We start from the raw sequence: 27727 nt of genomic DNA, 5'->3' as shown, positions 1-27727 counted from the left end.
TGTACCCCGATACCGCAACTCCCTTTCTCTGTCCCACAATTTTTTTTTTTTTTTTTTTTTTTTGGTTCCAACATTCTAAACTGGTAACCCATATCTATATGTGTGAGTGGTTTATGGTTTATCGCAGTTCCGATCGTGGCGTGGCGATCCGCCGATCGATCCACCAAGAGTGAACTCTAAGAACCTCTCCAAACCGCCAAACGCGTAAGTATGATGTCGAGTCGTTTGCGAACTTCCTAGGTGGGCGGAAACACGCTATCACCACGCACCTTCGATTGGCGCGGAAAACGTAACCCCTCAACCCCGTTGAAAGATGTCCGGAGGTGTAACCATTGTATGACATGACCGATCAGTCACTTACAAGAGCTTTGGTCTTTGAGCAAACTAACATAAGATGGAAATTATCAAAAGTAAATTACGTGCACAGATAACCTTTTTCAACCTCAATCGTTCTCTTCTCTGACAATTCTGGATTTTTTTCCCTTTCTCAGCGTTTTCACGGCAGGTTTTATAGCTAGAAAGAGTGAAAGTTGTCCGACCTTTGTATCTTTCATTCCTCGCGTATCATCCCGTATTTATAGCCAGCGTATGATTGATGATTTTCTACCCCTCTGCAAGAGCTCTGTCAGACAGTCTGGTTTTTGATGTTCAGCAGTTTCGTAGTCAATTATTAATATCAGATTAAATATGAAACTTATATCATAGGGTAACAAAACTGTTTCACAGCTTTTTAATTCCAACGTTAAGCCCTTCTGAATATAAATAATGTTGATCTGTCGAATTTAGATGTTCTTGATTGTTCTGGGATGTCCTTGAGACTTGATAGCTTTGTTTGTGTTTGTGCCTATGTCATTTCCACCCGAAATGTCAATCAAACCGAAAATAAAAATCCTATTAGTGGATTGAAACACAATAGCTGTCTTGTGTGCCCCCTTTGTGTGAAACGCATGTCTTGTCGAATTGTACATCGAAATAATTGTCTCCGAACAAACGAATCAGTTTAAATCGTGAAAGCTTTACAAAGAGTTATGAGGATAAAGCCATACTTACTTTGGGGACTTCTCTTAATTTCATGGATGAGGGACGTTCATGGAGGTAAGAATCTCGAAGTAGTCTTTGTGTGAAGTTAGCGCTAATGGAGTCACATACCTCGAAAGGAAATGCGGAGCTGTTTCGGTATTTGGTAATTATTTCACGAAAATGTATAAGTTGGGATTTAAAACGTTGCTCATTCGCCCGTTGATAGCTTCGGTAAATCACTGCAACCCTTTTGTTGAGCTAATGGCGACTTCTAGGAGTGTAAATCGAAGTCCTGTTTTGTCTACGAGAAGCGTACCGCGGTCTCTTGTTGAACGAATAATATGACCCGATCAGAAAAGTTGTTTGTTGATGTCTGCCCAGTTTGTCTACATTTGTCTCTTTGCCTTCAGTTTGATATAATATAAATGCTAGAAATGCCTAAAGTAATAATTTTGCGAAAGACGCGAAGTTCGTAGAAATTCTCAAGCTCGAGCTCTGTATGTTCTCACTGTTGACAGCGACACTCCGGGTTGTTTATTCAACAAAATTCGACTAGACATAAGCTACTAAAGCTTTAGTTTTTTTCTCGGTAAGATTCCAAGCGTGCAGTGTAAATCTTCAGTGGGTTTCATGCAAGAAGGGGAATTTCACTGAAAAGCTCTCAGCGAAATGCAAGCGTGACCACATCAACTCACTTTTCCCGTGAGATCGGCCGATTTGAAATCCCAATTCTTTCCGTGTCCGCTATCTTTAGACTTCTTAAAGCTCGGTTTAAGTTTGTGAATGAGCACTCGACAAGGCGTTTTTGCAACTCCAGGCGTTAAAGACTACAAAATAAAGCTTAGCTTTTTCTCGTGGAATAATTTTGACACGTCCATTATACAGCTTAGCCACCCTTTCAATATTTGCACTTTCTCATTAGCGAATTGGAAATGTAACCAACAATTATTACTTTTCACTTTTTCGCTCTTTTGTTTGCTTCGGCAATTGTGCTTAATGTACGAGATTTATGTGGGAAAACTAATCTGAGTTGCGGATCCTAAGTAATTGGGTTTCACAGAGAAACCGGTAATCTGGTGATAAAATATCCAAGTCGCACGGGGGGCTAAATTTCCTTTCACTGTTTCGTCGGCGCAGAAGCAACAACAAAAACTTGACATTATATCATTCATGGTATGGACAAGGACAGAAAAGATTCACAATTCTGACCTTCCAGTACCAGAGAAATTCTACTCTTTCAATGCCGAACTTCTCTTCCAATTTAAACTAAGCCTTTTCAAATGTTTATTCAACAACGTACTCAGTGTTTTTTAACAGTTTTATCTCGCTCAAATGTAAGCTCGGCGCTCACCTATGCTATTGTGTATTGGAAGTCACGTTTTTAATCAGGTTTCTTCCTTTTTTCCACATGAAACGTTATTTCCCGTAGCATTCGGAACGAACTTATCTCGTAAGTGCAGGTTTTCACCTGTAAGAGTGCCGGCTCGTGTAGGAGGAAAGCTGAAAATGTAAAGCATGAAAAATATTTCACTTCTTAGTCAGTGTTATATTTAATTCAGTGAAAAAAGTTGTCGGACTTTTGGAGACAGACAAAATACGTGGTAAGGAGATTATGGCATTCACTACGGTTTATGAACCAACCAAGATAACTTTTAAAATGAAATTCAAAAACTGAATTTTGAGACTGAATACAGCTTTATTTGTTGAGTAAACAAATTTGGCATTTCATGCGGACCCACCTATTTTAATTGGCAGTTAATTAAGAACAAAGCTAAGAAAAGAACAGACAGTTTAACCATAGGCAAATAATCCAATTACGCCTAAAAGTTATTTTGCCTTTCACTTTATGTCATATTGAACAATTATTTTTAGCGTCTTAATTATGTTTTGCATAATTTTTATACAGCCTTTTGTTTTGAACTTTTATGTTATGATTCATGGCTTCAGCATTGCCTAAAATTTGCGTTGCGTCATTCAACTGACCTAGAATGCCAAGATTTGCTAGTATATTTAAATGAAAAACCTACTTGGTGAATTTGATGCAGGCAATTTGCAGCTCCCTTAAGTTAATTATAATCCATATTTTTTTTTACCACCTTTATTGTTTTCTTTGGGTTTTTAAATTTACATACATGTATGTTATATCTAAATGGAAATATAAGTTCCAAACCACTAATTGAGTACTACTTAGGTATAAAAGCCCTATCAAGGACCTCCTGGGTTTGGAAGGGTAGAGGGAAGTAGTGGAACAGAGGGCACAAGCTATTAATTTAAAACACGGTCACTCCGTACATAGTTGATACAGGGGAATGGTTTTAAAGGGCAACAGAGTTCATTGCTGTCTGTTTTTGTTCCCTTTTTTGGCCTTGACCATGCACAAAACACAAGTTGTTTACTTTTGTCTGAGGTACTAACCAACAGAAACGTTTTGGTTATCCAACTCATACATAATGTATGAATGCAAGACAAAAGATTGTGCATGGTCATGGACCTTCTAACATAAACCTTGTTGTCTTTGTTTAATCCTTTGTTGTTGGCCAGGATTTGTAACCATTTCCCTCTATTAACTGTGCTCAGTATAGTAGTGTTTTGAAAAGATATGGGTATTTATTATTCATCTTGTAATAATATGCATTAGTCATGCCATCAAAATAGATTTAGCTGAAGTTTCCTGTTTAGAACACTTTTCACAGAAAACAACACCAAAAAAAAAAAAATAAATGCGGTGGTTTGTTTTTTTTTCCTTCTGCAAATACAAGTTCACAAAAGACTACTTAATTTGCACTTAAAAGTACATGCTGAGAAAAAAAGGAATCAAACAGCTACTAGAAAAAAGGTGTCAACAGTTGCTCTTCTATAAGTTGACGAAGTTATTTGAACCATTTGATATAGTGAAATTGAACTTAATTGTTCTTTTTTACCATATGACATTCAATCTGAAAACTTTTTTCTAACTTTCAAAAGCAAGATGTCAAGAAAAGAAATCACAGATGTTAGAAAACCCAATCTGAAAATTGTGGCATTGGTCGACAAATTATTTCAAAATCTTTTAACTCGATATCCTTGCATATGTGCATAATAATTATATGCATTTTAGTACAGTGAGTTTATGGGTACATGTGATGTTAGTCTGGTAAGGGTGGAGCTTACACTGATTTAGAGGACAGAATGTTTTGGCCAAACTTTCAATGTCTTCCACTTAAATTAACTAACTTTTCGTTTGACACCGCGTAATATGTTATTGTCACTCTTTTTTGCATGCATTTACCATATTTATCAAATATGAAACTATTTTTTTAAAGACAATTGGAAACTGTTGACAAAAGATACCATTGAATATAGTTAAGCTTTTATGACACTTAATTTTGAGGGGTTTTGTTTTAATTGCGAACATTGTGAAAATTATAACTCCCAAAACTGCAGCAAAGGAAGGTGCTTTGTGGGTATTGTATGAAAATGAACTATTTTGGCCACCTTAACAGCCTCGCAAGTCATTCTTTCCCCTTCTCCATTTAATCTCCTCAGACAATTTTGAACAAGAAAATAATTATATATTTACAGTTTGATAAGGCTACATATAGTTTAAAAGTGACGTTCCTCATCTGTACTTTTATTGGAAAAATTAACTGTTTTATTCTGAAAGTCCTGAACAACTTCAAGCATAACTTGACTTCCAACAAATAATCAATGAAATGATAGATGTAGCAAACTGTACCAAAATGAGCTGATGTTTATTTTACATTCCATACTACAAAGGTAGTATATTACAGTAAGTCTATCTAGATGTAAGATTTTCTTCCAAAAGTATTTATCTCTATTGCCCTAATGTATAAAACAAGGGCTGTTTCATTCCGTGAAGTTTAATTTAAAACATTTTTTTTTATTATTAAGATTGATCGGTCTTCAAATGGGGTATGTATGAAAACCTTACAAAAGAAGCGATGGGACAAGGCTGTTAGATCGTTACTTTAATACGGAATATTTTTTCAGTACCATTCCACTGCACTCTTTTTTTATATAAATTATATAAGAATATATTTTATAAGAATATTGAGGCTTAAATATGGACATTTTAAAAATGTTTTAGGAATAAACAAGAGGCTGAGATTTTGAAAAGAAGTTAAACAATATAATTTTGTGTGTTGAAAATTTGTAACTACCAAAGCGCAAAACTAGCCAGAAAGCAACAAAAAAAAAAACAGCACTAGCCGGGCAGGCAGTCTGGCTACAAAATTACTACACCAAATACATTTGAAAACAGAAATGTCATACGCTATGATCTAAGAATATTCAAAAGAATATTTTCATCCTAAAATTGGCAGAAAAATAAGAATATACAGCCTTGGCCGGAAAAACAACACTCTAATATAAAAGAGTACAGTGTATTAGCTTTTAGGATTTTTATCTCAAAATTGTGCCTTCATTACATATATAGATTGTAACGGTTTATAAAGATTGCATTGAACCGTAGAAAAATTATTGGCAACGGCCTTAGGTCGGAGACTTATTAGCAGGAATTCTACAAATTGCTATTTTCTTTGCAGCACTACCAACACTGCACGTCCTGTAAAATGGCTGACAACTCTCCATTGAAACAAAACAAAAGTCGAAGCGTTTATTGATCTGGTTGGTCTACAGAGCATCGTCCACACCCTAACACTCGACTAGCACCCTTTAAACGTTGTGATTTTGCCATGAAAATTATGAATCGAAACGCATTACATTCACTGGCAAGTTATTGTCTAAAGTCGTTTTGCCCTCCCTCGCGTTGGAGAAGGAAATTATTGAATGCTAAGAACGCTAGTAAAGAAAAATCTTGTATCGAACCGATTTGCGTGTGACCTTTGTCAGGTGTAAGTGTTTGTTCCAGTTCTCAAAACAGACAAGCCAGAAGAATTGAGAAAAAGCAAATATGTCAGTGATGTCATACAGTCGACTTCATTTAGTCACGTAGCGTACAACATGAACTTAAAACTGTAATGTGAACATCTTCCACGTTTTCCGCGATGTTTTTGTGTCTTTATTTTCGTTTTGGACGAAAAGTTTGGTTACGAAAGTTCCCACTCGTTAGCGCAAGGACGTAAAAATGCGAACTTCGCTAAATAATACCGGATGAGCTGGGCTTTCAACTAGTCACGATGTCTGACTCAACGGAAAAGTTTATTTGCCAAGGATTAGTCCCTCAAAATAACAACAGGGAAAAGTCTTGCATATTTGTGATAGCTGAATGATACAGTCACTACGTGAGTACGGGATGAAAACTGAAGGCCTTATCTATTGACGCAAACACGGATTCTTACGCGCAGAACGTTTGATTCTTTTGTTGCAATAATCACAAATGGTGATCTAATTTCGTGTGTTTGTTTGACACCAGTTTCCTAAGATTGCCTCGTTGTATCATTCATGCCCGAAATTAGCATTTCAATGACTAGCGTAGTATTTTTCACACCCAGTGTTTGTATTTTCCGGTAAAAGATGATTAAAATTAAATTTCTTTTCTGCGCTTTGACAGAAGAGTGCGTAGTTTTGTGAATTTGAATCGACCTAGTGCGAAGCGGACAGAAAACGTGTCTCACTCTGTCTTTTTATACTATGACCCGTTTGGCCACGTTAGCTGGTTTGATTTTCATCACACAATCAGCGTGTTACGGTAGGTTAAATCTCTTTTAGGGGGCGTTAATTAACGAATTTCCAGAATCGATGTATGTTATTCAGTGACCACAAGAAAAATTGTCTTTGAAAGATATGTTAAATCTCGTCGACTTTTACAGTGATTTTAGCCATTCCCTTAGCGTGCTAGCTGACGGGAAAACTTTTCATTTTACATTTCTCTCCAACCCGGGTATTGCTATGCTTGAAAACGTGAAAATCATACGATTTACAGTTGTTGTCAAGATGTTTTAGTACTCGGTTTTCATTGCTACTTTGTCCTATACGGAACATTTTCTGAGCGACAAAGTTTCTTTGGTTTGCGGGTTACGTTGATTTTCAATTTTTACGAGATTAGTTTCTCTCTCTTCCGACTTAATGTTCTATTTCAAAGGTGAACTCAAATGAAAATATAATACCGAATGTGTATTTACACTTCTTGCTACCATGTACTGCGTAAATCTTAAAGAGCTCTTGCAAAAAACGCTTAGAGACATTGGCGCAACAATTCAAACGTTTCTCTACTTGCATTTCTCAGTGTTTTCTTAAACTTCAGTGATTGCCTTGCTTTTATAAACCATACAGGGTCGTGTTTACCCCAGGGTTTTGCTTTCTATTAATTATAAATATAAGTGAATACATCTTTTTATTTTGAAGGCTGCGTGGCCGAGTGGTTAGACTTGAAATCCGGAGGTTGCGGGTTCAAGTCCCGCTCTGACCACTAAGCTGGAGTTGTTTCTCGGTAGACCCTCGTTCAACTCCTTGGCCACTCCCGTCAGTTGGGATTTTTAAGGCTAATGTATTTATTTGATATATTTGTTTCTTTCAGTTTAAGTGGCATGCATGTGAACTAGCCATGTATAGCTAAGCTCATTGTTTGACCACCAAAAACAACAGCATTTGAACGCATCTGTTTTTTTATCTTGGTAGCTTGTTCTACAGCTCTGGGAATGGAGAAAGGTCATATTACGAGTATTGGTGATAACCAGATCTCGGCTTCCTCACAATTATCTCTTCAAGCCAGACCATCTCTGGCAAGATTGAACGAAGATAGGGAGTAAGTTACTTACCTTAGTAGACACTAGCGCGCTTTGCGGGTAGAAACCCTTTTGGAACTGGCCAGTTTTGCACAAAAACAACCTTAAAGTTGCTCAGTCACGGTATTTTGTGTACTTAATTTTTGCCACGTACAAAATTACCTTTAAATTGAAGGAAACCTGAAAATAATAGTTTACTAAGATAGAAAAACACCAAAGAGATAATAATAAACCATAAAGGAATAAGGATGGTTAAGGATGGAGAAGATTAACACGGATTACAAACGACAAACTTGAAAAATTTAGGCTCAACTTTTCAAGATGCGCACACCGTGACATAGCTCCTTTAACGTTCCGAAGTTCTGATCCGAAAACAGGAAACATGTTTTTAACAAAGTGCGAAGAAATCAGCCAATTCACATACGTCTTATGTAAAAGGTAGCCTCTTCCAGGCGTTGAGTTAGTAGGGGTGCAGCGCGAAAAACGCGAGTGAAAAATAGAGGAGAAGTGCGACGAGAAGAAGCTTTCTCTTCGCACTTCTTCCCTGTTTTTTTCGCTCGCCGTTCGCGCTACGCGAACGCCCTTACGAACTGAACGCCTGGAAGAGGCTATATAGATGAAACCAGTTAGGATGAAATGCAGTTATTGAAAAGTGCACATCTTAACAAAGAAATGAGTTTTCTTAGTCATTAGCTAGTAGTGTAAGTTATCTCCAATGGCCTTCTACTGAATGACTGATCGTGGTAGTTATGTACGCAACTTCGGTAGCTTACCATCTACGGGTATATTAAGAACTCACAACGTGACCAGCTCCCATTTCGCTTAGAGCACTGCAGCGGTATCACGGAGGTCAAGGGCTCGAATCCCGTTTAAGCCTGAATTCATTTGGGGTTTTATTATCGCAGCTGCCTAGTCTAGGATGCGTACAAAACTGCGATTATCTAGAATGTCTTTAAATCTTTATCACGTTATTCAAATATATAATCTTTCATATATTCATTGGTTATAATGACTTATTGTTTAAAAAGTGTATATGGTAGTTTGAGTACGGTTCTAAACGACTATATAAGGTAACGTAAACAAAGTCTGCATGCGAGCCAAGTGGCCCATCAGGCCGGCGCTTATCTCCTGTTTCAGTAACATGAAGCGACAAAGAGTATGGTTGTGCTCCCAAGCATGAAATTCGCCGGTACCCATATATACACAGTACGGTGTCCCCGGCCAGGGCTCGAACCGTGACGAGGCGAGCGCTTTAACCATGAGGCCACCGCGACTGCATCGAGACTGCACATCCGATCTAAGTGGTATTATATGTTCTTATTCTAGTCTTAGAGGATGGTGTGCACGTCGAGACGATAGAAACCCGTATCTTCAAATCGACCTGCTGATGCCTCACACCATCACCAAACTGGCAACACAGGGAGCTGCGAGCAACTGGGTGAAGGAATTCAGCTTAGCCTTCAGTTACGATAACATAAAATGGTTTAACTACACTGTCAACGGGAATCTGAAGGTAGGTTTAGAGGTGACAAGTGGATTAAAGGATCTGTAAGGTCCTCTCTTGTTTTGTGTCTTAGATCGCGTTCTATTGGGATCAACCGTTTCTGGTTGGTTGGTTTTGTTAGTTGTTTTTTGTTGTGTTGTAATGGGGAAAAACCGTTTTCGGTTGGTTTAGTTGAAAAACCTTTTCGCCTCAAACCAGGTTGAAACGACTGAAAAATCATTTGCGTGATTATGTCGCGTGGTTGTAGCTCACGTAACGACTATTTCCTGGAATTTTCGCGTTTCAACGGAGAACGGTTGGAAAATTGTCTCATTAAGACACGTCAAAGGCATCAAGCCAAACCGGGTGTGATTGAAACGGTTGATCCCAATAAAGCACGACCTTATTTTATGGTCCTCATTACCTTATTCCTGACGAAAGTGTATTGTAATGTTTCGATCGAGGAGCTAATAAACTTTTGAACGGTAACAGTAACGATGGCCTGCGGGCAGGCTGGCGTTTGGAGAACCAAGGGCGTAGTTAGGGGGGTCCTGGGTTTCCTGTGACCCCCCCCCCCCCCCGTTTTCTAAGCCTGAAGCAAACAACCTACAACAGGTGGAGAAAACGTTATGACAATCTGGCGAGTACCCTCACTTGACACAGTGTGACCCCCCCTTTGAAAAATTCCGGCTACGCCCCTGAGAACATACGCGTTTCCGCGCCTCCCAGGCAGACTGCCTCGCTCGCCGACTCGCTGTCCACTCGTTGCGCGCTTGTGACTCAGGTAAGCCTGTTTGACGGCTACAGCAACTAGAAATACATGGCTAGAAGAAAGATAGACGAGGGCTTTTTTCTAGGCTGCTCGTGAACTAACCGAGCGCTTAGAGTAGGCTACTTTTCCAGCGCCTCACTTAAGCCGTTTAAGAATAGACATTCTACACAGCGTTTAGTTTTTCATGCTCGCCGGAAGCCTGTTCACGGGCTGTCTTGGTACCCTCTTATCTTTTAGCCAATAGCGTCACTCAACGCTCCTCCCAGCTCGTAGAGAAGAGATTGCGTGACGATCAACGAGCGTTGCTTGACCAGCCAAATTTTGGCTGAGGAGACCTTTAAGAGAAGATAACTTGATGTTGTGTTATTTTTCAGTATTTTAAGGGTCCAAGAAACCCATATCGGGCGGCATGGAATAACCTAACACAGCCACTCACGGCTCGCGCTGTTCGTTTTTACCCCGTGTACGATCCTGTTGTGTCAACCTGTCTTAGGGTGGAGCTGTATGGCTGTCTACCAAGTGAAGGTTAGTACATATGTAATATGAACGATCATTTTCTGACATGCTTTTAAATGATAGCCTCCTTAAGGTAAGCAGACCCGTCACGCTTTGGGCAAGGTAAGATTACGTGATTAGGCTACTTGTTTTCAAATGTCAGTCGAACAAAAGTGTTTAAAATGTTACTACTTCGTTAACATGATAGAAGCTACTTTAAGAGACTTCTTCTTGGATAACTGATTTGTAGTAATCAGAAGCTTGGAACTTTGGAGAACTTTCTAAATCTCTGATTGCCCAGGACATGTCCTGAAACGTTCGTCCGACGTTAGTCACCGAGGGAAAACTAAGAAGATCGCACTATGCGAACTACAGAAAACACAGCGATCGAAAATGTGGCTAACGTCTCGAAGTCTTGTAAAAGTGAAGGCAATGAACATCACGAGTGGAGCTGTTTGACCGCCTTCTGTGTCTTTGAATTTGCGAGTTTCGCGTGGAGTTACAACCGATCAGAAACGTGGATCCTGTTCTCCACAGAAGAACGTCACTAGAAATGAGCAGGCGAGAAGAAACCTTTCGTTTATGCGGATAAAGAAGAACAACTGAATCTCGGAAACTTTCACTTTTCATTTTGAACATTAAAATCTCGGGATTCTTCTGAGGTTAAGAATGATTTTAAATCTGTGTTTCAGCTAGTTTTACCGAGAATCTTTAGAAAATTAAGAAAGTAAAAGTCAATATGGCGGACTGAAGAAGCAGATGTTTCGAAGCAAGAAAGCTAGTCCGCCATATTGACTTTTACTTTGTTCATTTCAGTTCTGAAGAAAGCAACTTAAACTAGCCGAATCTTCGGGTTAAAATCATTTTAAACCTCGACCCGAGAAAGAGGGAACAAGTTTTGATTAAAGGAGAATAGGTTAGCAGTAGTGTTTTATGAAAAAAAGACTCTTCCCTTTTTCTCTTGCATTTCGCAGATTGTAACACTCCAGTCGGCGTTGAAAGTCGCAAGATCTCAGACCAGCAGATATCCGCCTCATCTCACTGGAATCAACATTACGGCTCCAATGGTCGACTTAACAATAAAGCCGGCGTCGACAGCTCCGGTAATCTGACTTGGGGAGGATGGTGTACAGATAAGCTTGATGAGAATCAGTATTTGCAGGTCAGTGTTAGTGAAAAACGTCCTTGCTATGTAAACATTGTGCTTAGGCTAATTTAGGAGAGTTGGACGGTCCAGGCCTGTCCCGTCCTGCGTTGTCCCTTTCTTGTCGCGTCCCGCGTTGCCCCATACTTGTCCCGTTCCGCTTTGTCCTGTGCTTGTCCCGTCCCGCGTTGTCCCATGCTCCCGCCACTTCGTCATCAAATCAGAATTAAAATCGAAACCAAACGTGAGCGACTCACAAGTATTTTCCCGCGCTTCGCGTCAGTTGCATGTTGCGTGTATTTTCGAGTTTTGATCGGTTCAGTGGATTGTCAGTGTCCTTTTTGACTGGTCAGGGAGATTACTTTGAGTAACACCTACTTTGAGTATGGTGTTACGACACTCAGCTTAAAGCCGTTTTACATTACTTATCAGTGATTGCTCATCTGGTGTCATTCAGGTTGATCTGGGTCGAGTGCGGTCCCTCTCCGGAGTAGCAACCCAAGGCTACATGTCGGGAATGTTTGTATCCAGTTACAGGGTGAATTACAGCACTGATGGTTACACGTGGCGCTCCTACAAGAACAGAGGAGACAGTCGCAGCAAGGTATGAGAAATCAAGTCCCCGTCCACATTACGCCGGAAAAATTTGAAAACGGAAGTTTCACACTGAAAACGCATCAAATGTTTTCCGTCCACAGTACGCCGGCGGAATTTAAAAACGCAACAATCACCGGTCATTTTGCATTTGTGTTTGAAGAAACCCGGGCAGGTAAATCACGTGATTATCGTGACGCCATCGTTTTAGAAAAGCTCCGTTTTCTAACATGCGCTCCGTCCACACGAAAATGAAAACCCGGCGTTTTCAGATTTCTCCGGTTAGAAGAGCGTTTTCGAAAAGCGCCGTTTTCGTGACGGATTAGTGTGGACGGTAGGACTAACCGTAGAAATAAAGCTGCGTTTTCAAATTTACTCCAGCGTAGTGTGGACGCTGCTTAATGCAGGGTTGTCACAGGTCAGGAAATGGATTCACGAACAAACGACAGCCACAGTTGTGCAGAAGAGCACTTATTTATTCATAACACAAGAACTCTGTTTTTGCGGATCAAGTCTACTCGGTTTCAACTTAAACTTACTATTGGCGGTTAAAGGGGGCGATAAAGAACTCAATATAGATAATCATTTGACTTTTGTAGCTTATACGTAGACAGTCAGTGGACTGGTCACGCGTTCCTCCGCTACAAGCTTGCGTGACGTGTCGGAAGAGCTTCTTGCAAGATGGGAAATAAATGACTAAAATACAGTAAATCCTGTAGAAAAGTTTGGTTAACTTGGAATTTGTTTTGCCTTTAGACTTTTCACGGTAACTGGGACAACGAAACAGTCATAAAGAAAGTGTTCTCGAGGAGGATATTTGCGCGTTACATTCGCTTCAACCCTGTTACTTGGAACGCAAATGGCTACATCTGCATGCGAGTTGAGATCTACGAATGCCTTCCAACCAAAGGTAAAGCTTGATATATTCCTGGACAATCAAGCAATCAAGTGTTTGAAAGCGGAATTACTTCATTATATACTAAATCTTTTTTTAGGCTAATGACGACATTTCTAAGTTAGGCTGAAACAGAAATTTGTCTTCGCGTATTTAGTTCTTGTCCAGTCGCGATACTTCCAAGCTGATAGTGATGACGTCACTCTGCTACGCCGCCTATGATTGGTTGTTTCTTGATTTTGAATTTTTGCGCGCAAGTAACAACCAATCAAAGACTCTGCACAGAGCTTCGTAGAGTTGCGTCATCGCTGTGCAATTTTTCGTTTAGAAGCTCGGAAGGCTCTCTAGTGGAGGAAAACGGATTACGCCGAGAGAGTCAGACACTTCTAAGTTTTAAGTGATATACCTCCATGTTCATTTATAAGGAAATAACAATGTTTACAGAATACTGATATATGCGTTAACGAGTAAAATAACCCGGAAAAATAAGTTCTTACAACGTTTACAGAGAACTTCTCGTCCAAAACTCGAGCTTCAGAAAGTTAAGCACATACCGTAAGAGACACGTAGTCCTGTTTTGGCGCTCTCTCTGACACGTAACGCTAAGCTATTTCCCTAGCGTTGCGTGACATAGAGAGAGACAGAACTGGACTTATGAGTCGCCGTGCTTATCACAACAAGAAAATCAATCGAACAATTTCGTTCTGTTTTCGTAATTTCGTTTCTTTAAGGTCGTACATATTTGACTTTGTTTGACGTTGATCCGTTTGCATTTTAGTTTTTTCGTTTAATTCATACAGCTTAAAAGTCCCATCATTTTTTGGCAAAAGATGTCGCCTGCTGTTTTAGAGAAATCAAGGTTTATTTATCGCCACACAAGTGTTTTGAACTAACTTTTCCTGTGACGCTGACGAAGATTTTTTCTCAAACTTTGTGCTCTGTTCACTGGCAGTATGCCGGCATATTGAGATAAATGTTAAAACTAAGGATCTGTGAAGAATATTTAACAGTGACATAGCTGAATCCGAGTAGGATAACAATTGTACTAGTAGTCACAATTTATAATAAAGAGCTTTATTATCCAACTCGACTCAGAGTGCAAGTAACGCGCCCAACGAGTACAAATATTTCGCGATATTTGTATTGTGGGAAACCGGTTTAGCAGGTTGGTTGTGGTCGTTGAATCTTCCGCCGCGCGCAACGGAAAACTGGGTCCAAAGTCTGGATTTCGTTGGATAATAAATCTCATATTAGACCTCTTTACCTTGGGCGGTTTGTTTTTCCATTACAGACCACGTGATATTCTCTAGAGAATTTTCTTTTATACATTTGAAAATAATTCATCTACATACACGGGAAAATTTGTAAGCAAGAATTCTCAAGAGTATCTTCACATGGTCTGAAATGGGGCAACAAACCGCCCAAGCTAAAAAGGTCTATTGACTCCATTTTGTGCCTTCCTTCCAACACATCGCCCCCTCTCCTATCAATGCCCCATTTGAATCGGGATCTTTAGAAAACAGTACCAGTACTAGCTCATGTACGAGGGTAGCTTTCAAATTTTAATCCAGTTACGTTCCTAGAGCCATGACTCCTTCTTGTCGTCAACCAGTTGAATAGGAGACTTTCAGTACCAGATTAATGTGAAACGTGATAATCGAAAGCATAAGCTCTGCGTTGAAACGTGTTACTCGTAATCAATCCCCGTTCGAAAGGTCCCTGATCAGTAAACAAGCGACCCTATTCCATTGGCACAGCCATTACTGTTTGAGTAAGGGATCTCTAATAATCCACCTTTATCTATTGATCACATTTTCCCTCCAGCACAGATTTGTGGGGCGAGTCTGTTTTGACAACCTCGGATTGTTTAGTCTTAGACGGGGGAAAAAAGCTCCGTTAGTACGTCACGTACCCAGCGAGTTCCTTAGCAACCTTATGATCTTGCTCCAAAAAAAGAAAACTCGCAAGGATCCTGTGTTCTTTTAACGCAATCTCGTATTATCCCACAGTAAAATTAGGGTTATCTGGGTTATATAATGTTTGTTTTCTTGCTGATATTCTTCGGAGTGGAGTAAAGTTTTGCGTGAAAACATTTTGCAAGCGAATCGTGAAGAAAACCACAAAATCGCAAAACGTTGGAACCCGGAAGATTTTTGCCACATCCTGGATTACTGCCCGGTTCGAATTCAATTTAAAAGTGATTTATTATCGAGAGAGATATTTATGTCAGTGACACAAGCTGCCGTCATTTCCTGTTTCCATACCAATTATTATTTCTTTCGTGTTTCTGTGGAACATCTTTAAATTGGAGGGAAAAAATGCCGAAAGCTTAATGAATACTCTGGCGACCTGTCTGTCGGTTTCTGTAGCATGAAGTGACTAGTAGTTTAGCTGCTCCCCTCTGGTTGGGATGCTAGTCCATCGCAGGGCTACCCCCAGCATTTAATTAACCGATACCCCTGCGTGGAGAGAGGCGAGGTGTTCTTGCCCAAGAACACAACACAATGATCCCGGCCAGGGTTTGAATCCGAACCGCTCCGCGAGGCCAGCGCGCCAACCATTAGACAACCACGTCTCACTTAAACTTAGTAAGTTAAAACTAGCAGACAAGCGTTAATCGACCTCTGGGCTTATCGTGACCTAACGGTACCTATTTTCTTGTAGGAAGCGTACCGGAAGTGAGCCCTCCGAGTGAAACAGTAGAACTGAACCGTACGAGCTCCGTCAACTTGACGTGTCTAGTTTCCGGTCAGCCGGGAGCACATATGGAGTGGTACAAGAACGGACTGCGGATCCCTGACCCACCCCTGTCCATCATCCGTCGCACACGATATGGCAACGGCAGCGTAAAGAGTGTGTTGACTCTAAAACGTGTCAAGTACAGAGATCGAGGCTCTATTGTGTCCTGTACGGCCTGGTATCCTTCACTGTCGATCAATTCGACACGGAATATTCACCTTCTTGTACATGGTATGTGGTACCGCTCGTATATTGTTTACTGATTATGGAAGACTGTTAGATCCCATGGTTAAGGAGTGCTGGTTGAGACACTTACCCTGATTTAAGTGAAACTGACTCCTCTCCACACCCTATCCCCCTTCCCTTCCTCCATTTCACAACCCCCCCCCCCCCCGCCCTATGATGTTGAATTTTGGCCTTCCCACCCGCCTTACAGTAAAGCTAACGCGTATATTTAACAACATTTCTTAGTAGGCAATGACCTTTTCGACTTTGAGACAACTGTTTTGAAAAGTCTCCAACTACTTCCGACCAATGTTTTATAGTATGAGAACGGGATTTGATTGCAAGCGTTTGCAAACTGCTAAAAACTAAAGCTTTATCCAAGCAATATATTTTACGTGGTTGAGTTGCTTGACTTTTGGATAGTTCTGCCATAAGTCGTTCTTCAGTTGTAGAGGTGTAGTTTTGAATTAGATTAAGCTTGGTAACGACTTCTTCACTTATTGAGTAGACCTTGTAATGAATCATTAATTCGTTCCCAGCTCCTCGCCCTGTCATGGCTATCATTGGAATCCAGTCCCGCACGGTACAGCTTCGAGTAACAGACCCTACTCCCACGGACACAGCGAAGTACATTGTGCGCTATAAAACACGCTCATCTCACTCAGACTGGGTACCAGTCTTACGAAACAAGACCAGCGCAGTTCGTGTTACAGTGATCACCTTAGACGGGTTACACCCTTACACGACGTACCTGATGGAGTTAGCGTCTCAATACAAGGATGGTGACGAAGGACCGTATAGTGTACCACATTCGTTTGCGACAGAACAAGCAGGTACGCTCTTTGTTTGTAGCTGATACAAGGTTCTTATAAGATTTTTTATAGGATTTGTCGAGAGACGATAGAAAGGCGATCAGGACTGAAGAAGCAAAAGGCCCCTTCACTCGGTTTCCATTCTACACGGTTTGAAAACTAGAACAGGCTGTATAGTTATACATTTCAGCCGTATTTGAATAGTAAAATCCCTATCGACTTTGCCCGCGAAATTTATAAATACAGGAATCAAGGGACCTAAAGGGGGGGGTAGAATGAAGAAAGAGGAAAGGGTGCGGGGTCTGAGGGGGCTGTTAAGAGCTCTGAGTCCTTGATGTTATCGATTTGGTTCTCCGAGCTTAACACTTTTCTCTTCTTGTAACCTGGACGAAAATCTGTGTTCTTATTCTGTCAATTCTGTCAATTCTTATTCTGTGAATCCGTGGAGCACTAATCGTTGTTCGTCTTGAAGCCTTTCCTCAGTCTTGTAGTTTTTTTCCCTGGAGTTATGGACTCATGAACCCCTCTTGGATCTTGAAAATTGTTGATATTTTGTATGCAGAATGTTAAGGTCGATATTCCTTTCTTTCCCTCGTGGTTTGTAGCCCCGAGTGGTCCCCCACGTGATGTCGTCATAATACCGCGTGGTAAAAACACCATCAGAGTGTCATGGTCCATCCCTAGTGCCAAGGACAGCAATGGAAAAATCACCAAATACGAGGTCGTGTTGTACAAACCAAATGGCGAGATGGAAACGTACGTGAATGAGGAGAAGACGCTGTCAAAGGACATTAGTGGCCTGGAAACTAATCAACAGTATTACGTAGGTGTGAGGGCTTACACAAGAGTGGGGCCTGGGCCCTACAGCAACAATCTCACTTATTTATCAGGTATTGAGACTAACTACATTTCAATGTTTTATTGAAAACGTCTTCTCTCAAATAAATACCTCTTAGGTTAGGAAAAATTGCGTCGTTTTTTCCTAGTAAACACTGTATTCGATAAAAACGTTAGACTTCCTGCTCTTTGCTTTAAGATCTCTTCTAAAGCACGGTAAAGACCCGAGTCTACTAAAACTTGTATGCTCTATTGGTGATGCTCCATAAAGGAGCTCAGTCACGGTATTTTGAGTTATTTTGGCCACGTACAAAATTAACTTTAAATTGAAGGAAACCTGAAAATCTGAGTTTACTAAGATAGAAAATCACCAAAGAGATAATAATAGACCATAAAGAAACAAGGATGATAAAGGATGGAGAAGATTAATACGGATTACAAACGACGAACTTGAAATATTTAGGCGAAATTTTTTAAGATGCGCAAAACGTGACATAGCTATATTAATAAAGCTCTGTAGGTCCTTTTGGGTGGGGAAGAATTTTCCTTATGCTTGCTGTGTGCAAACGTAAGAGTTAATGAAATTGGCCTTGACACAGACGATTCTCAATGTATTAACTCCAAAGCCAGTTTGATCAAGTTTTGTTTGTTTTATGTTAATCTTTATTGCAAATGTTACATTGAAGCTTTAAGGCTGTTACAAAATTGCGTTATTTTTGGAAAAGAGGGGCTTAGTAGAGTGGTTTTGGATTGGTCTGTAGACATATGGTTTTTTTTACTCTTTGCAGAGCTTTTGATGAATAGTATTGTGATCTTTTTTTTTTCTTTTCCAGAGGAAACTAACCAAGGATCGGAAATAACGCGTGCTTTGGAGAAACTCAACAGGGTAAGCGAAAGAATATTTACCGATTAAATGAAAGCAATTTAGACCTCCTTTGTGCACGTCACGCAGTTTTCGTCCGGCTAAAGATTGCATGACAAGGACAAAAACCTGTCACGCAACTGATGTAATTAATAATGATAATGATAATGATAATGATGATGATGATAATGATGATAATAGATATTTGTATAGCGCCTGTCCAGATCTGTTCTAAGACCTTTACAAAAGTAAAATAAACACAATAAATCGCCCTTGTTGTTCATCTTTCCTAGGTCCCAGTAACGGATACCAATGCACTTAAAGTTATGAAAGAAGTAAAAAATATTACATCGAAATCTTCGGAACTGCAAGAGAAGGATATCTCCATTACAGCACACATTCTTCACAAGGTGGTCAAGACAAACACCACGTCATCTGATGTTGGTGATCACGTGTTAGACACCATTAGTCACGTGATGGACGCTAAGACTGATGTCCTGCAGAAAACGCAAAAACAGTACAACACATCCGCTAAGTAAGTATTTAAAAGCGTTTTTATATCAACAAATCATGCCCGAGAATTGAAGAAGTGGGAACGTGTTGTGATGCTAACATCCATGACCATTCAAATGAAAGCTATTGAGCAGTACTTTCATGTGGTGCTGTTTATTATGATATACAAGGTGGTTATAACTTTTAAGTCTGAAACCCTAGTGTGCGACTGTTGAAATGAAAGCCGTATTGAGTATTCCTTTTATGTGGTTCTGTTTATTATGCTGTGCAAGGTGGTTCCAAATTTTAAGTCTGGAAACCCTAGTGTGTGACCATTCAAATGAAAGATATCAAGCAGAGGTTTTAAATGTTGCTATTTTCAATACCTAAAAAAACAATTAAAAATTTCTTTGTTGTCCCCTTCCAGATTTGTCAAGATTCTTGACGATTATATCGAGAAAGGTGGAGAGTTCAGCAAAAGTACCTCGAACATTGCTGTTCACAGAGAGTTAGTTAAAGACTCTTTCAGGGGTATTCATCTGACTGTTCAAACGAGCAAGGACAAAATCGCTATTAACGCGACCGTGAATTCCACAAGCGGCGAAGACGAAGCAAGTGTGACAATACCCAGGTCGGTTCTAAACTCCACCGATAACACTACGTTAATTGTTGTTTACTATCGCACAAGCGTTCTTTTTGCGCCGGAATATCGCAGAACTGAGGTCTGTGAGGATAGCTTTACTACAGAAAAGGTCTCCAAAGTGGAACGGTCGCCTCCTTCTTCGCGTTATACAATGGAAAACTCCAGTGGTGATGTTGTCACAGAGAGCAGTCCAGTGCTCGCTGCAAGTTTGAGGAAAAGACACGTGGCAAACCTCTCCTCGCCCATTATTATCAAGTTCCAAATGCCTCGTGACCAGGTGAGTTACAAAGGGTGAGAACGACTGCTGTCATTTTGGCGGGAGAAACCTGGAAGCCATTGTCAGTGTACACGCATGTAAACCCTGGTCATTTTGGCGGCAAACGTGGTAAATACGCACGAGTGAACCAGGGTCATTTTGGCGGGAAAACCATGGTAATTGTTGTGAGAATACGCGCGTGTGAACCGGGGTCATCTTGGCGGGAAAGCGTACGGGCGGCAATGCAAATGCACTAGAACTAACATTAAAGCGTTAAATGAAAAATTAATAAAAGAAATTGGGACGAATTACGAAACGTCCTTCTTACGACGTAACGTAGTGTAACATAGCGTGACTTTACGTGACATCGTGCGTTTAATGATTTACTCGACGGTAAGACCTATTGCTTTTTTTAAAAAAAAACTCTGCTAGAGCACCTTAGTAACTTGTGTGTTCCTTTGCTAAACAGATCATCGAAAACAGCACAAGATGTGTGTGGTGGGATTTCGAAAAGAGTAAGTGCGATCATTCTGTTGCTTCTTTTTGTCGTATCCAGAGATCGGTTTGGCTTTAAGTTTGAAGATGTTCTGGTTTATTCAAGGTCATACTTTGCGAGAAAAATCTTTTTCGTAAAACTAAGAGACTATGATCTCATAATCTCCCCGAGTCTCTTGATAAAACACTCCTCGTTACAGCACTCCTTTACAAGCTAATCTGATATTTGTGCATTTTGTATTGTTTTTTAAATCCAGATGGATGGTCCAAGGCTGGTTGTTCTCTTCGCGGCATAGTTAATGACACGATTATTTGCGAGTGTGATCACATGACCAACTTTGCAGCTTTAGTGGTGAGTATTCACTAGTTAACTTACTGTGACGTAACTTCCCTCACCCACCCAACCCCTCGCTCGCACAGACACGCCTTTTGAGGCATAGGGAATGTTGAAGGTTCCTTCACTCATTGCGATCCTGAAAGAAGAAGGACAGTCAAAGCAAACGCTAGAAGCAAAACGCTTTGGCTGATAATTCAATTTGAACCCAAGTTTTTAGGTCTTGGTCCATTGAACGTCCTCGTTTTCTCTTGAATTCCTGTTTGGATTCAGCTACAGCTCTTAAAGGAGCTAAGTAATGTCTGTGCTAAATCTTTCAAGTTCGTCGCTTGTAATCCGTTTCAATCCTCGCCATCCTTGACAATCCTTGTTCCTAAATGGTTTGTCATTATCTCTTTGGTGATTTTCTATTTTATATTAGTAAACTACCATTTTCAGGTTTCCGTCCAACTGAAGGAGATTTTGTACGGGGCCAAAACAACGCAAGACACCGTGACTGAGCTCCTTTAAACATAATTAAATAATCTCTAACATAGCGGCTTCTGTTCTTGTTTACAGGATGTCGATGGTCCTTCAACCAAGGCGTGTGGTAAACATTCCATGGTGTTGTCACTCATTAGCTACATAGGCTGCGCACTGTCTATTTTGGGACTAACGCTGACCATTTTCACTTTTGGATTTTTCAAGTAAGGCTCTCTTTAACCCTTTTCAATTTCAGATTTAAACCTTGAGCTGGGCTGATATTTGAGTCTGTGTTTGAAACCTACGTGTGATCACTCAAACAAAAGCTATTGAGCAGTTCATGTGGTATTGCTAATTATGGTGTACAAGTTGGTTCCAACTTTAGTCTGTGTATAAAAACCAAGCGTGTGACCATTCAAACGAAAGCTATTGAACAGCACTTTCATCTGGAACTCTTTATTATCCGGAACTAGTTGGTTCTAACGTATAAGTCTGTAGATGAAACCTTAGTGTGGGGCCATTCAAATGAAAGCTGTTGCGGAGCTGTTTACTATTTTATTCAAGGGGTTCTAATTCTATTATGTTGCAATGTAGGCAGTTAAGGCTGATTTAACTAAAAACCAAAGTATTCTAATTCTAATTCCATTTAAATGTATTATTGAATAGAAGCGTGAAAACTGAAGCCTGTTCCGAAGTCATCTGATTGAAAGAGAGTTTTCACTTTTCCTCACATATCCATTTTCGTGGCAATCCAAAGTCATATTTATCAAAGAACAAATATATACTACACTAACCTCACATGTTCATAGACATTTGTTTGTATTTGGCTCTAATAGTGGTTTGTTTTCTTTTATATAACCACAGAAAGCTTCGAAAGGATCAGATTGCAGCCAAGATTCTGTTACACCTGTGTGCCTCGCTTCTGTGTGTGCTGATTGTGTTTGTCGCAGGGGTGGAGAGGGGTGGGGTGTCTGAGAACGCATGCCGAATCGTGGCAGCGCTCATTCATTATTTCCTACTGGTCGCGTTTTTGTGGATGTTGATCGAGGCTTACTTCATGTACCAAGCATTTGTTAAAGTGTTCAGAGATTATGGTGATTACGTCATGTGGAAGTGTGCCGCAATGGGTTGGGGTGAGTCTTTTGTACATGTCATCGATATAGTTGGTATGAGCAACATTTTAGATTGCTTTTCACTACGAGTGGTGATTGGTTTGAAAAAACTCACGCCACTTAATCAACCAACCAAAACCATCCGTCACTTAGACTCAGACATTTTCCCGCGCTTTTTGTCGGCTACATGTATTTCCTTCGATTTTTGATTGGTCAACTTGATTGTCTGAGTCCTCTGTGATTGGCCAGAGTGATTACTTTGTTGTTGGTTTAACTTTTACAACACTCTGTAGTAACTGGCATCGACAGTGACTGCTGCTGGTCATTCGAGAACTATCTTAACTTAAAGGAGCTCAGTCACGTATTGCTGGTATTTCGTCCACGTACAAAATTACCTTTATTGGAGGAAACCTGAAAATAGTAGTTTACTAAGGTAGAAAAACACCAACTGAAAGAGAAAATAATAACCCATAGAAGAACAAGGATGGTTAAGTATGGAGAAGATTAACACTGATTACAAACGACGAACTTAAAAAATTTAGGCTAAACTTTTGAAGATGCACAAACCGTGGGTAGCTCCTTTATCACTTCATTGAGTAGAGGCTTCTGAAATAACAGTTTCTTTTTCTTGTTTTTTTACTCAGGTATGCCTTTCATCGTTGTAATTGTCACTCTTGCTGTGGATAAAAGTAGTTATGGTGGAAAACACTAGTAAGTGTAATCAGAAGAACCTAAACCTGGTGTACCCCGCTATTTAAAGGAATCTTTTTTAAAAGAAATGTTTGAAGCTGTATTTTAACGCTATCGGGAATTCTGGACTTTACCGACGTTCGCTAAAATAAATTTAGTAGAACCCGAGTATTAGGGTCTTAGAAAGGTTTCCAGGATAATTATTGCTCTTTACCTTTGTAGCTGTAGTGATTACTAAATTGTTTTTAATCGTGCAATTGAAATGAATGAGCAGTTTAGTACCACAGGTTTCAGAAGCACAATTTTTTCTTAGAAGTTAATGAAAAAAATTCGCTTATTTTGTCCAAATTGCACTTGAAAATATATTATGGTGCGCTATTAGTTTTGCTAGAAAAGACTGCATTCTTGCTTAACTTCATGAGCCTACTTTAAGACAGCGACGCTCGCACATAGTGAATAGCTACAGTGTTTAGTAACGTGAATTAACACGTTTTGGTATCATTTTTTTCAGTTGTCGTCTTGGAGACATAGCGTTCTTTGCGGCGTTCATGGCGCCTGTTTTGCTTGTTATTCTCATTAACACGGTCACGTTCTCGTTAATCATGTACAAACTGGCGACGCGCCCGCCAAACGCCGCTGACCCAGAACGTGGCTCCGAAGGGCTGCTTAAAATCAAAAGAGCGTTTGGAATTCTCATTCTGGTCGGCATCACGTGGATGTTTGGTTTCTTTGCCATAAGTGAAGCTCGTCTCGTGTTCCAGTATCTCTTCGCTATCTTCAACAGCCTTCAAGGCTTTGCAATCTTCGTGTTTTATTGCGTGATCCAGAAGAAAGTCCGTGAGTGTTGGTGGGCTCTGTTGACATGTAATCTACGCAGTCTCAAGAAGTCGAAGTCGCTGTTCACGGACTCCTACGACCGCAGGCGGTTGTCATCAGCCAGCAGGGTACAGCTTGATGCTATGAGGGCCAGGAGCAACACCGCTCTTTCTCAAGTGAGTCCCTCTTTGTCAGGGTTTCTGTTGTTAGTTTGCTGATATCGTCCCAGAAGTTCTTTTCGTAGCATAGGTCACGCGAGATTTGGGCGCGCGTAGGAGTAAGTTTTATCCCCGCACACACATTTCCTGTGCGCTCTCCTCGCGTCTAGCTTGTGTTACCCTGGTAGCAAACTATTAACCTTTTGTATGATGTATTTTATTTTGTTATCTAGATGTTTTTCGGCCATGCAATAGATCGCTCAAGGCGGGGGTAAACATGAATTTAAGTGAAATTTTAGGAAGTTTAAAGAGGGATTAAAAGGAAGAAAAGGGGTTTGGAACACCACCAGACAGTTGATTGCCCCCAAAAGGGCTCCCCGGATTGGTGGGAAACTGTTTGATGTACGTCTACCAATTTCTAACTTCAAATTCTAATTTTAAAACAGCATCAAATCTTCAAAATTTCATATTTCGATAAATTTTACTAATCCTTTGAGAAAAACTATTTATCCCCAAATATACCCAAAAATCCCCAAAAAATTTACAAAACAGCCCAAAACGTAGCTACGTGAAATGAGCAGGGAGATTTTTCCCTGCTTGGAACGTGAACGAGATATTTGCATTCAAACCATAATACCCAGCAAAAATACGGCCTTTATGTTAACCCCCGCCTTAGAATAACCTCATATAAAAGGCTAATTAGGGTCACTACTATCTTTTCTGTTCACTCCAACACTTTGGGCTCGTCTTTGCAAGTGTTTCGATCTAACCTCAAAGGGTCAGTAGCGATTTGAGTATTTTCACATTTCAAGTATTTTTAGGTATTTTGAGGCTGAACTCAATGGAAGCATTATTAGATGGCCATCACACTTCTAACATAATCACTTTTCTGTGTTATTTCAGGTGCTTCAAATGCCGTTACGTAAAGTGAGTAGTGTCCCGGATGTGGTTCGGGAAAAAGGTGGCACGAATAATTGTCATTACCATAGCAACATCGTTTACGAAGACGACCGACCGCAGATGCCTACTGTATCGATTGAACCAAGCGTCTATGAGCTGAGCGGAAGCCAGGCAGTAGAAGTCAACGAATCTATGGACGAACTTTCTGCTGGAATGTCATATGGTTCTGCGTCCAGGTCACCAAGTCTCAGGTCTCACGCAATCACTGTCAGGCAATCTCGAGACCCGAGCGTCCGCGGCTCTGAAGTCACGGTGAATTCTGCGAAGCCGACGCCAAAGGCTTTACGGGTACCACGCATCAATGGACTGCGTTCGGCTGGCGCTCTTAACTGGTCACGCGAATGTGTGCCCGTCAAAGAGACTCTGAAAAGAACCGTTTCACACACTCCCGAGGTCCAGAGACCGACCAATAAGGGCTCGTCTCTGAGAAGAACTAAATCTGCTTGTTCATTAGCTGATGATACACGGTTTAGCGCAGATTTTAGCGTATGCAGTGATCAGACTTCATGCGAATCGCTGAGCTCAGAGGCTCAAACACCCACGATAAAGAAGCATCTTGGTCTCCCATTTGACAACCTTGGTAAGTTTGAATTTCATCAGATCAAAGAAAAAACAAAAGCTCGAGACTTCTGTTTTGTAACGTATTGAAACCTGTAAGTGCTACTCAATAGCTTTCACACAAGGAATCACACGCTAGGGTTTCATGCTCGACGATCTCAAAAGTTAGACGTTTTACAGCATAATAAGCAGTACCGCCACTTGCAAGTACTCCTCGATAGCTTTCATTTCAATGGCCACACACTTGAGATTCATATGCAGACTTAATAGAACCAACATGTAGAGCATAGTACCACATGTAAGTACTTCTCAATAGCTTTCATTTGAATGGTCACACACTAGGGTTTCATTCACAGACTTCAAAGTTAGACCCACCTTGTACAGCATAATAAACAATACCACATAAAAGTACTTCTCAATAGCTTTCATTTGAATGGTCACACACTAGTGTTTCATTCACAGACTTCAAAGTTAGAACCACCTTGTACAGCATAATAAACAATACCACATAAAAGTACTTCTCAATAGCTTTCATTTGAATGGTCACACACTAGTGTTTCATTCGCAGACTTCAAAGCTAGAACCAAATTACATGAAAGTATAATTCAATTGCTTTCATATGAATGGTCACACATTTACTTAGACATCATCGAAAGTTTTAACCACCTTGTACAGCATTAAACCCATAATCTTTCCCATGAACTTGCGAAGAAAGTGTCCTCTTTGTACCTTGTCCCCTTGGGGGACTCCCTTGAAAATTGACAGAGCCATCGTTGGAAATTTCGAAAGAAACTTCCAAATGGTTCCAGAGGCTTTATTTTCTGGACGCAATTCCAATTTTTCCAATGTGAAAATTAGTCGAGTTTATTGTTTTACAAGCATTGATTGCATGTTGCTCTTTATTTCAGGTGTGCAAATTGTAGGTCCACTTAGAGGTTCAATAAGAGGAATCGTTGGATATGTGGAAACTACTGTAGAAAATTTTGACTTGTTGATTGACGCCGAGAGACTAAGATCAATGTCTTCACCGGACCCATCAGTCCATCAAGTGCAAAGACATTGATAAAGAAACGAAATAGAAGTATGACTTCCAAATAGACTGCGTCGAGTTGTACAAATTATTGTAAACACAAGACAATCGTTGACGATATTGAGTTTTGTTCCTGTTTTAAGGAACGTTCAACTGAGATTCTGGCAGCAATGGTCTACTGCGTCACGTTACGCTTTCTGGCGCATTGCGTGACAATCCAGGCAATGGTTGTCACGAAACGTCACGATAGGAACCCATCGTTGTCGAGCAGTGTGGATCTGCTCGTGTTTTCTTATTGGTCGAGTGGTCCGACCTGGTCGTATGCTTCGACCATTGTTTAATGACTGCGAAGTTTATATTGCTTGTAAATAATGAAATTTAATAATGTAAGCTTAGCTTCCGACTCTCCGGTTTTAAATCCTTGATTTAAGCTGGACAGATTGTTGTTCTCTCTGGAATAAAGGAATATAGATAATATCAGCCTTGCTTTTTAGTGCTTTTGTACCACCACAACTCTTCCCCTCCCCCGCCTCCAAGTATTTTTTGCAACCGCCGTTTGGGGTTACCAAGGCAGGGGCTGCGGATTTAGAAATTTGAAAGATGTTGGTTACAACTAAAATTTAGGAAGAAAAGGGAGATGCAGTCCTCTCCCCCTCCCCCTTCTTTATCGGCTTATGATAACGCATTTTCCATACCACTGCAAACAACGGCTGCAAATTACAACTACTGTCTAGTTCTGGTCCATTCCACAAACCCAAAACTATTACTGAACAAGAGAATTATCCATTTGTTCGTTTTTTGGGGAGAAGTGTTACTGAACAAAACCAAATTTGCCTCGGCCAATTATAAGCTGTAGCTAGAGCTACTACAATGTCCAGTCGTTTATCCCGATAGACGTCATTATAACCCATAACATATCTTTTTCTAACTCGCCATTGGTCTAACCACGTCACGTGACGAAATATTTGGCTAGAATTGGGAGATAAGTTCTAAGACGATAGTTACAGCGGTTTTCAATTGAGGGTCTAAAGTAATCAGGCAATTACTTTGGTTTTGGTTTTGCTACGGTGCGAGAATGGCTGAGTAGTTTTAATTGGTATGTGTTTTGGTTTTACGACATCAAAACGTACGTTTTACGTCTACGCGTTTCGTTTTCA

General features: G+C 40.4%; 1 protein-coding gene across 2 annotated transcripts; it reads left to right on the top strand.

Moving 5' to 3' along the window:
- Window positions 1-908: 908 nt before the first annotated feature.
- On the top strand, window positions 909-27472 carry LOC145467573 (uncharacterized). 2 transcript variants are annotated; one of them, XM_081451138.1, is made up of 21 exons: window positions 909-1095; window positions 7600-7726; window positions 9033-9219; window positions 10336-10486; window positions 11431-11618; window positions 12058-12204; window positions 12951-13104; window positions 15754-16059; window positions 16593-16886; window positions 17471-17755; window positions 18536-18588; window positions 18858-19099; window positions 19484-19976; window positions 20425-20470; window positions 20708-20802; window positions 21343-21470; window positions 22111-22379; window positions 23003-23069; window positions 23560-24040; window positions 24926-25562; window positions 26449-27472. In XM_081451138.1, exons 1-21 carry the CDS (start codon window positions 1029-1031, stop codon window positions 26601-26603), a joined length of 4572 nt encoding a protein of 1523 aa, XP_081307264.1. In that variant the 5' UTR covers window positions 909-1028; the 3' UTR covers window positions 26604-27472. The 2 variants fall into 2 exon arrangements, with proteins under 2 accessions (XP_081307264.1, XP_081307265.1); XM_081451139.1 differs by lacking the exon at window positions 909-1095 and adding an exon at window positions 1132-6670.
- Window positions 27473-27727: the final 255 nt, after the last annotated feature.

This window comes from Orbicella franksi, chromosome 14 (genome assembly GCF_964199315.1).
Source record: "Orbicella franksi chromosome 14, jaOrbFran1.1, whole genome shotgun sequence".
NCBI classification, from domain to species: Eukaryota; Metazoa; Cnidaria; class Anthozoa; order Scleractinia; family Merulinidae; genus Orbicella; species Orbicella franksi.
Note: the sequence above shows the minus strand (reverse complement) of the source record. Positions and strands in the feature narration are given on the sequence as shown.

Coding starts and splice junctions, on each gene's coding strand:
- LOC145467573 (XM_081451138.1), top strand. CDS start 1,029: ATGAGGATAAAGCCATACTTACTTTGGGGACTTCTCTTAATTTCATGG. Junction 1,096..7,599: donor GATGAGGGACGTTCATGGAG/GTAAGAATCTCG, acceptor TTATCTTGGTAG/CTTGTTCTACAGCTCTGGGA. Junction 22,380..23,002: donor GTGTGCCGCAATGGGTTGGG/GTGAGTCTTTTG, acceptor TTTTTTACTCAG/GTATGCCTTTCATCGTTGTA.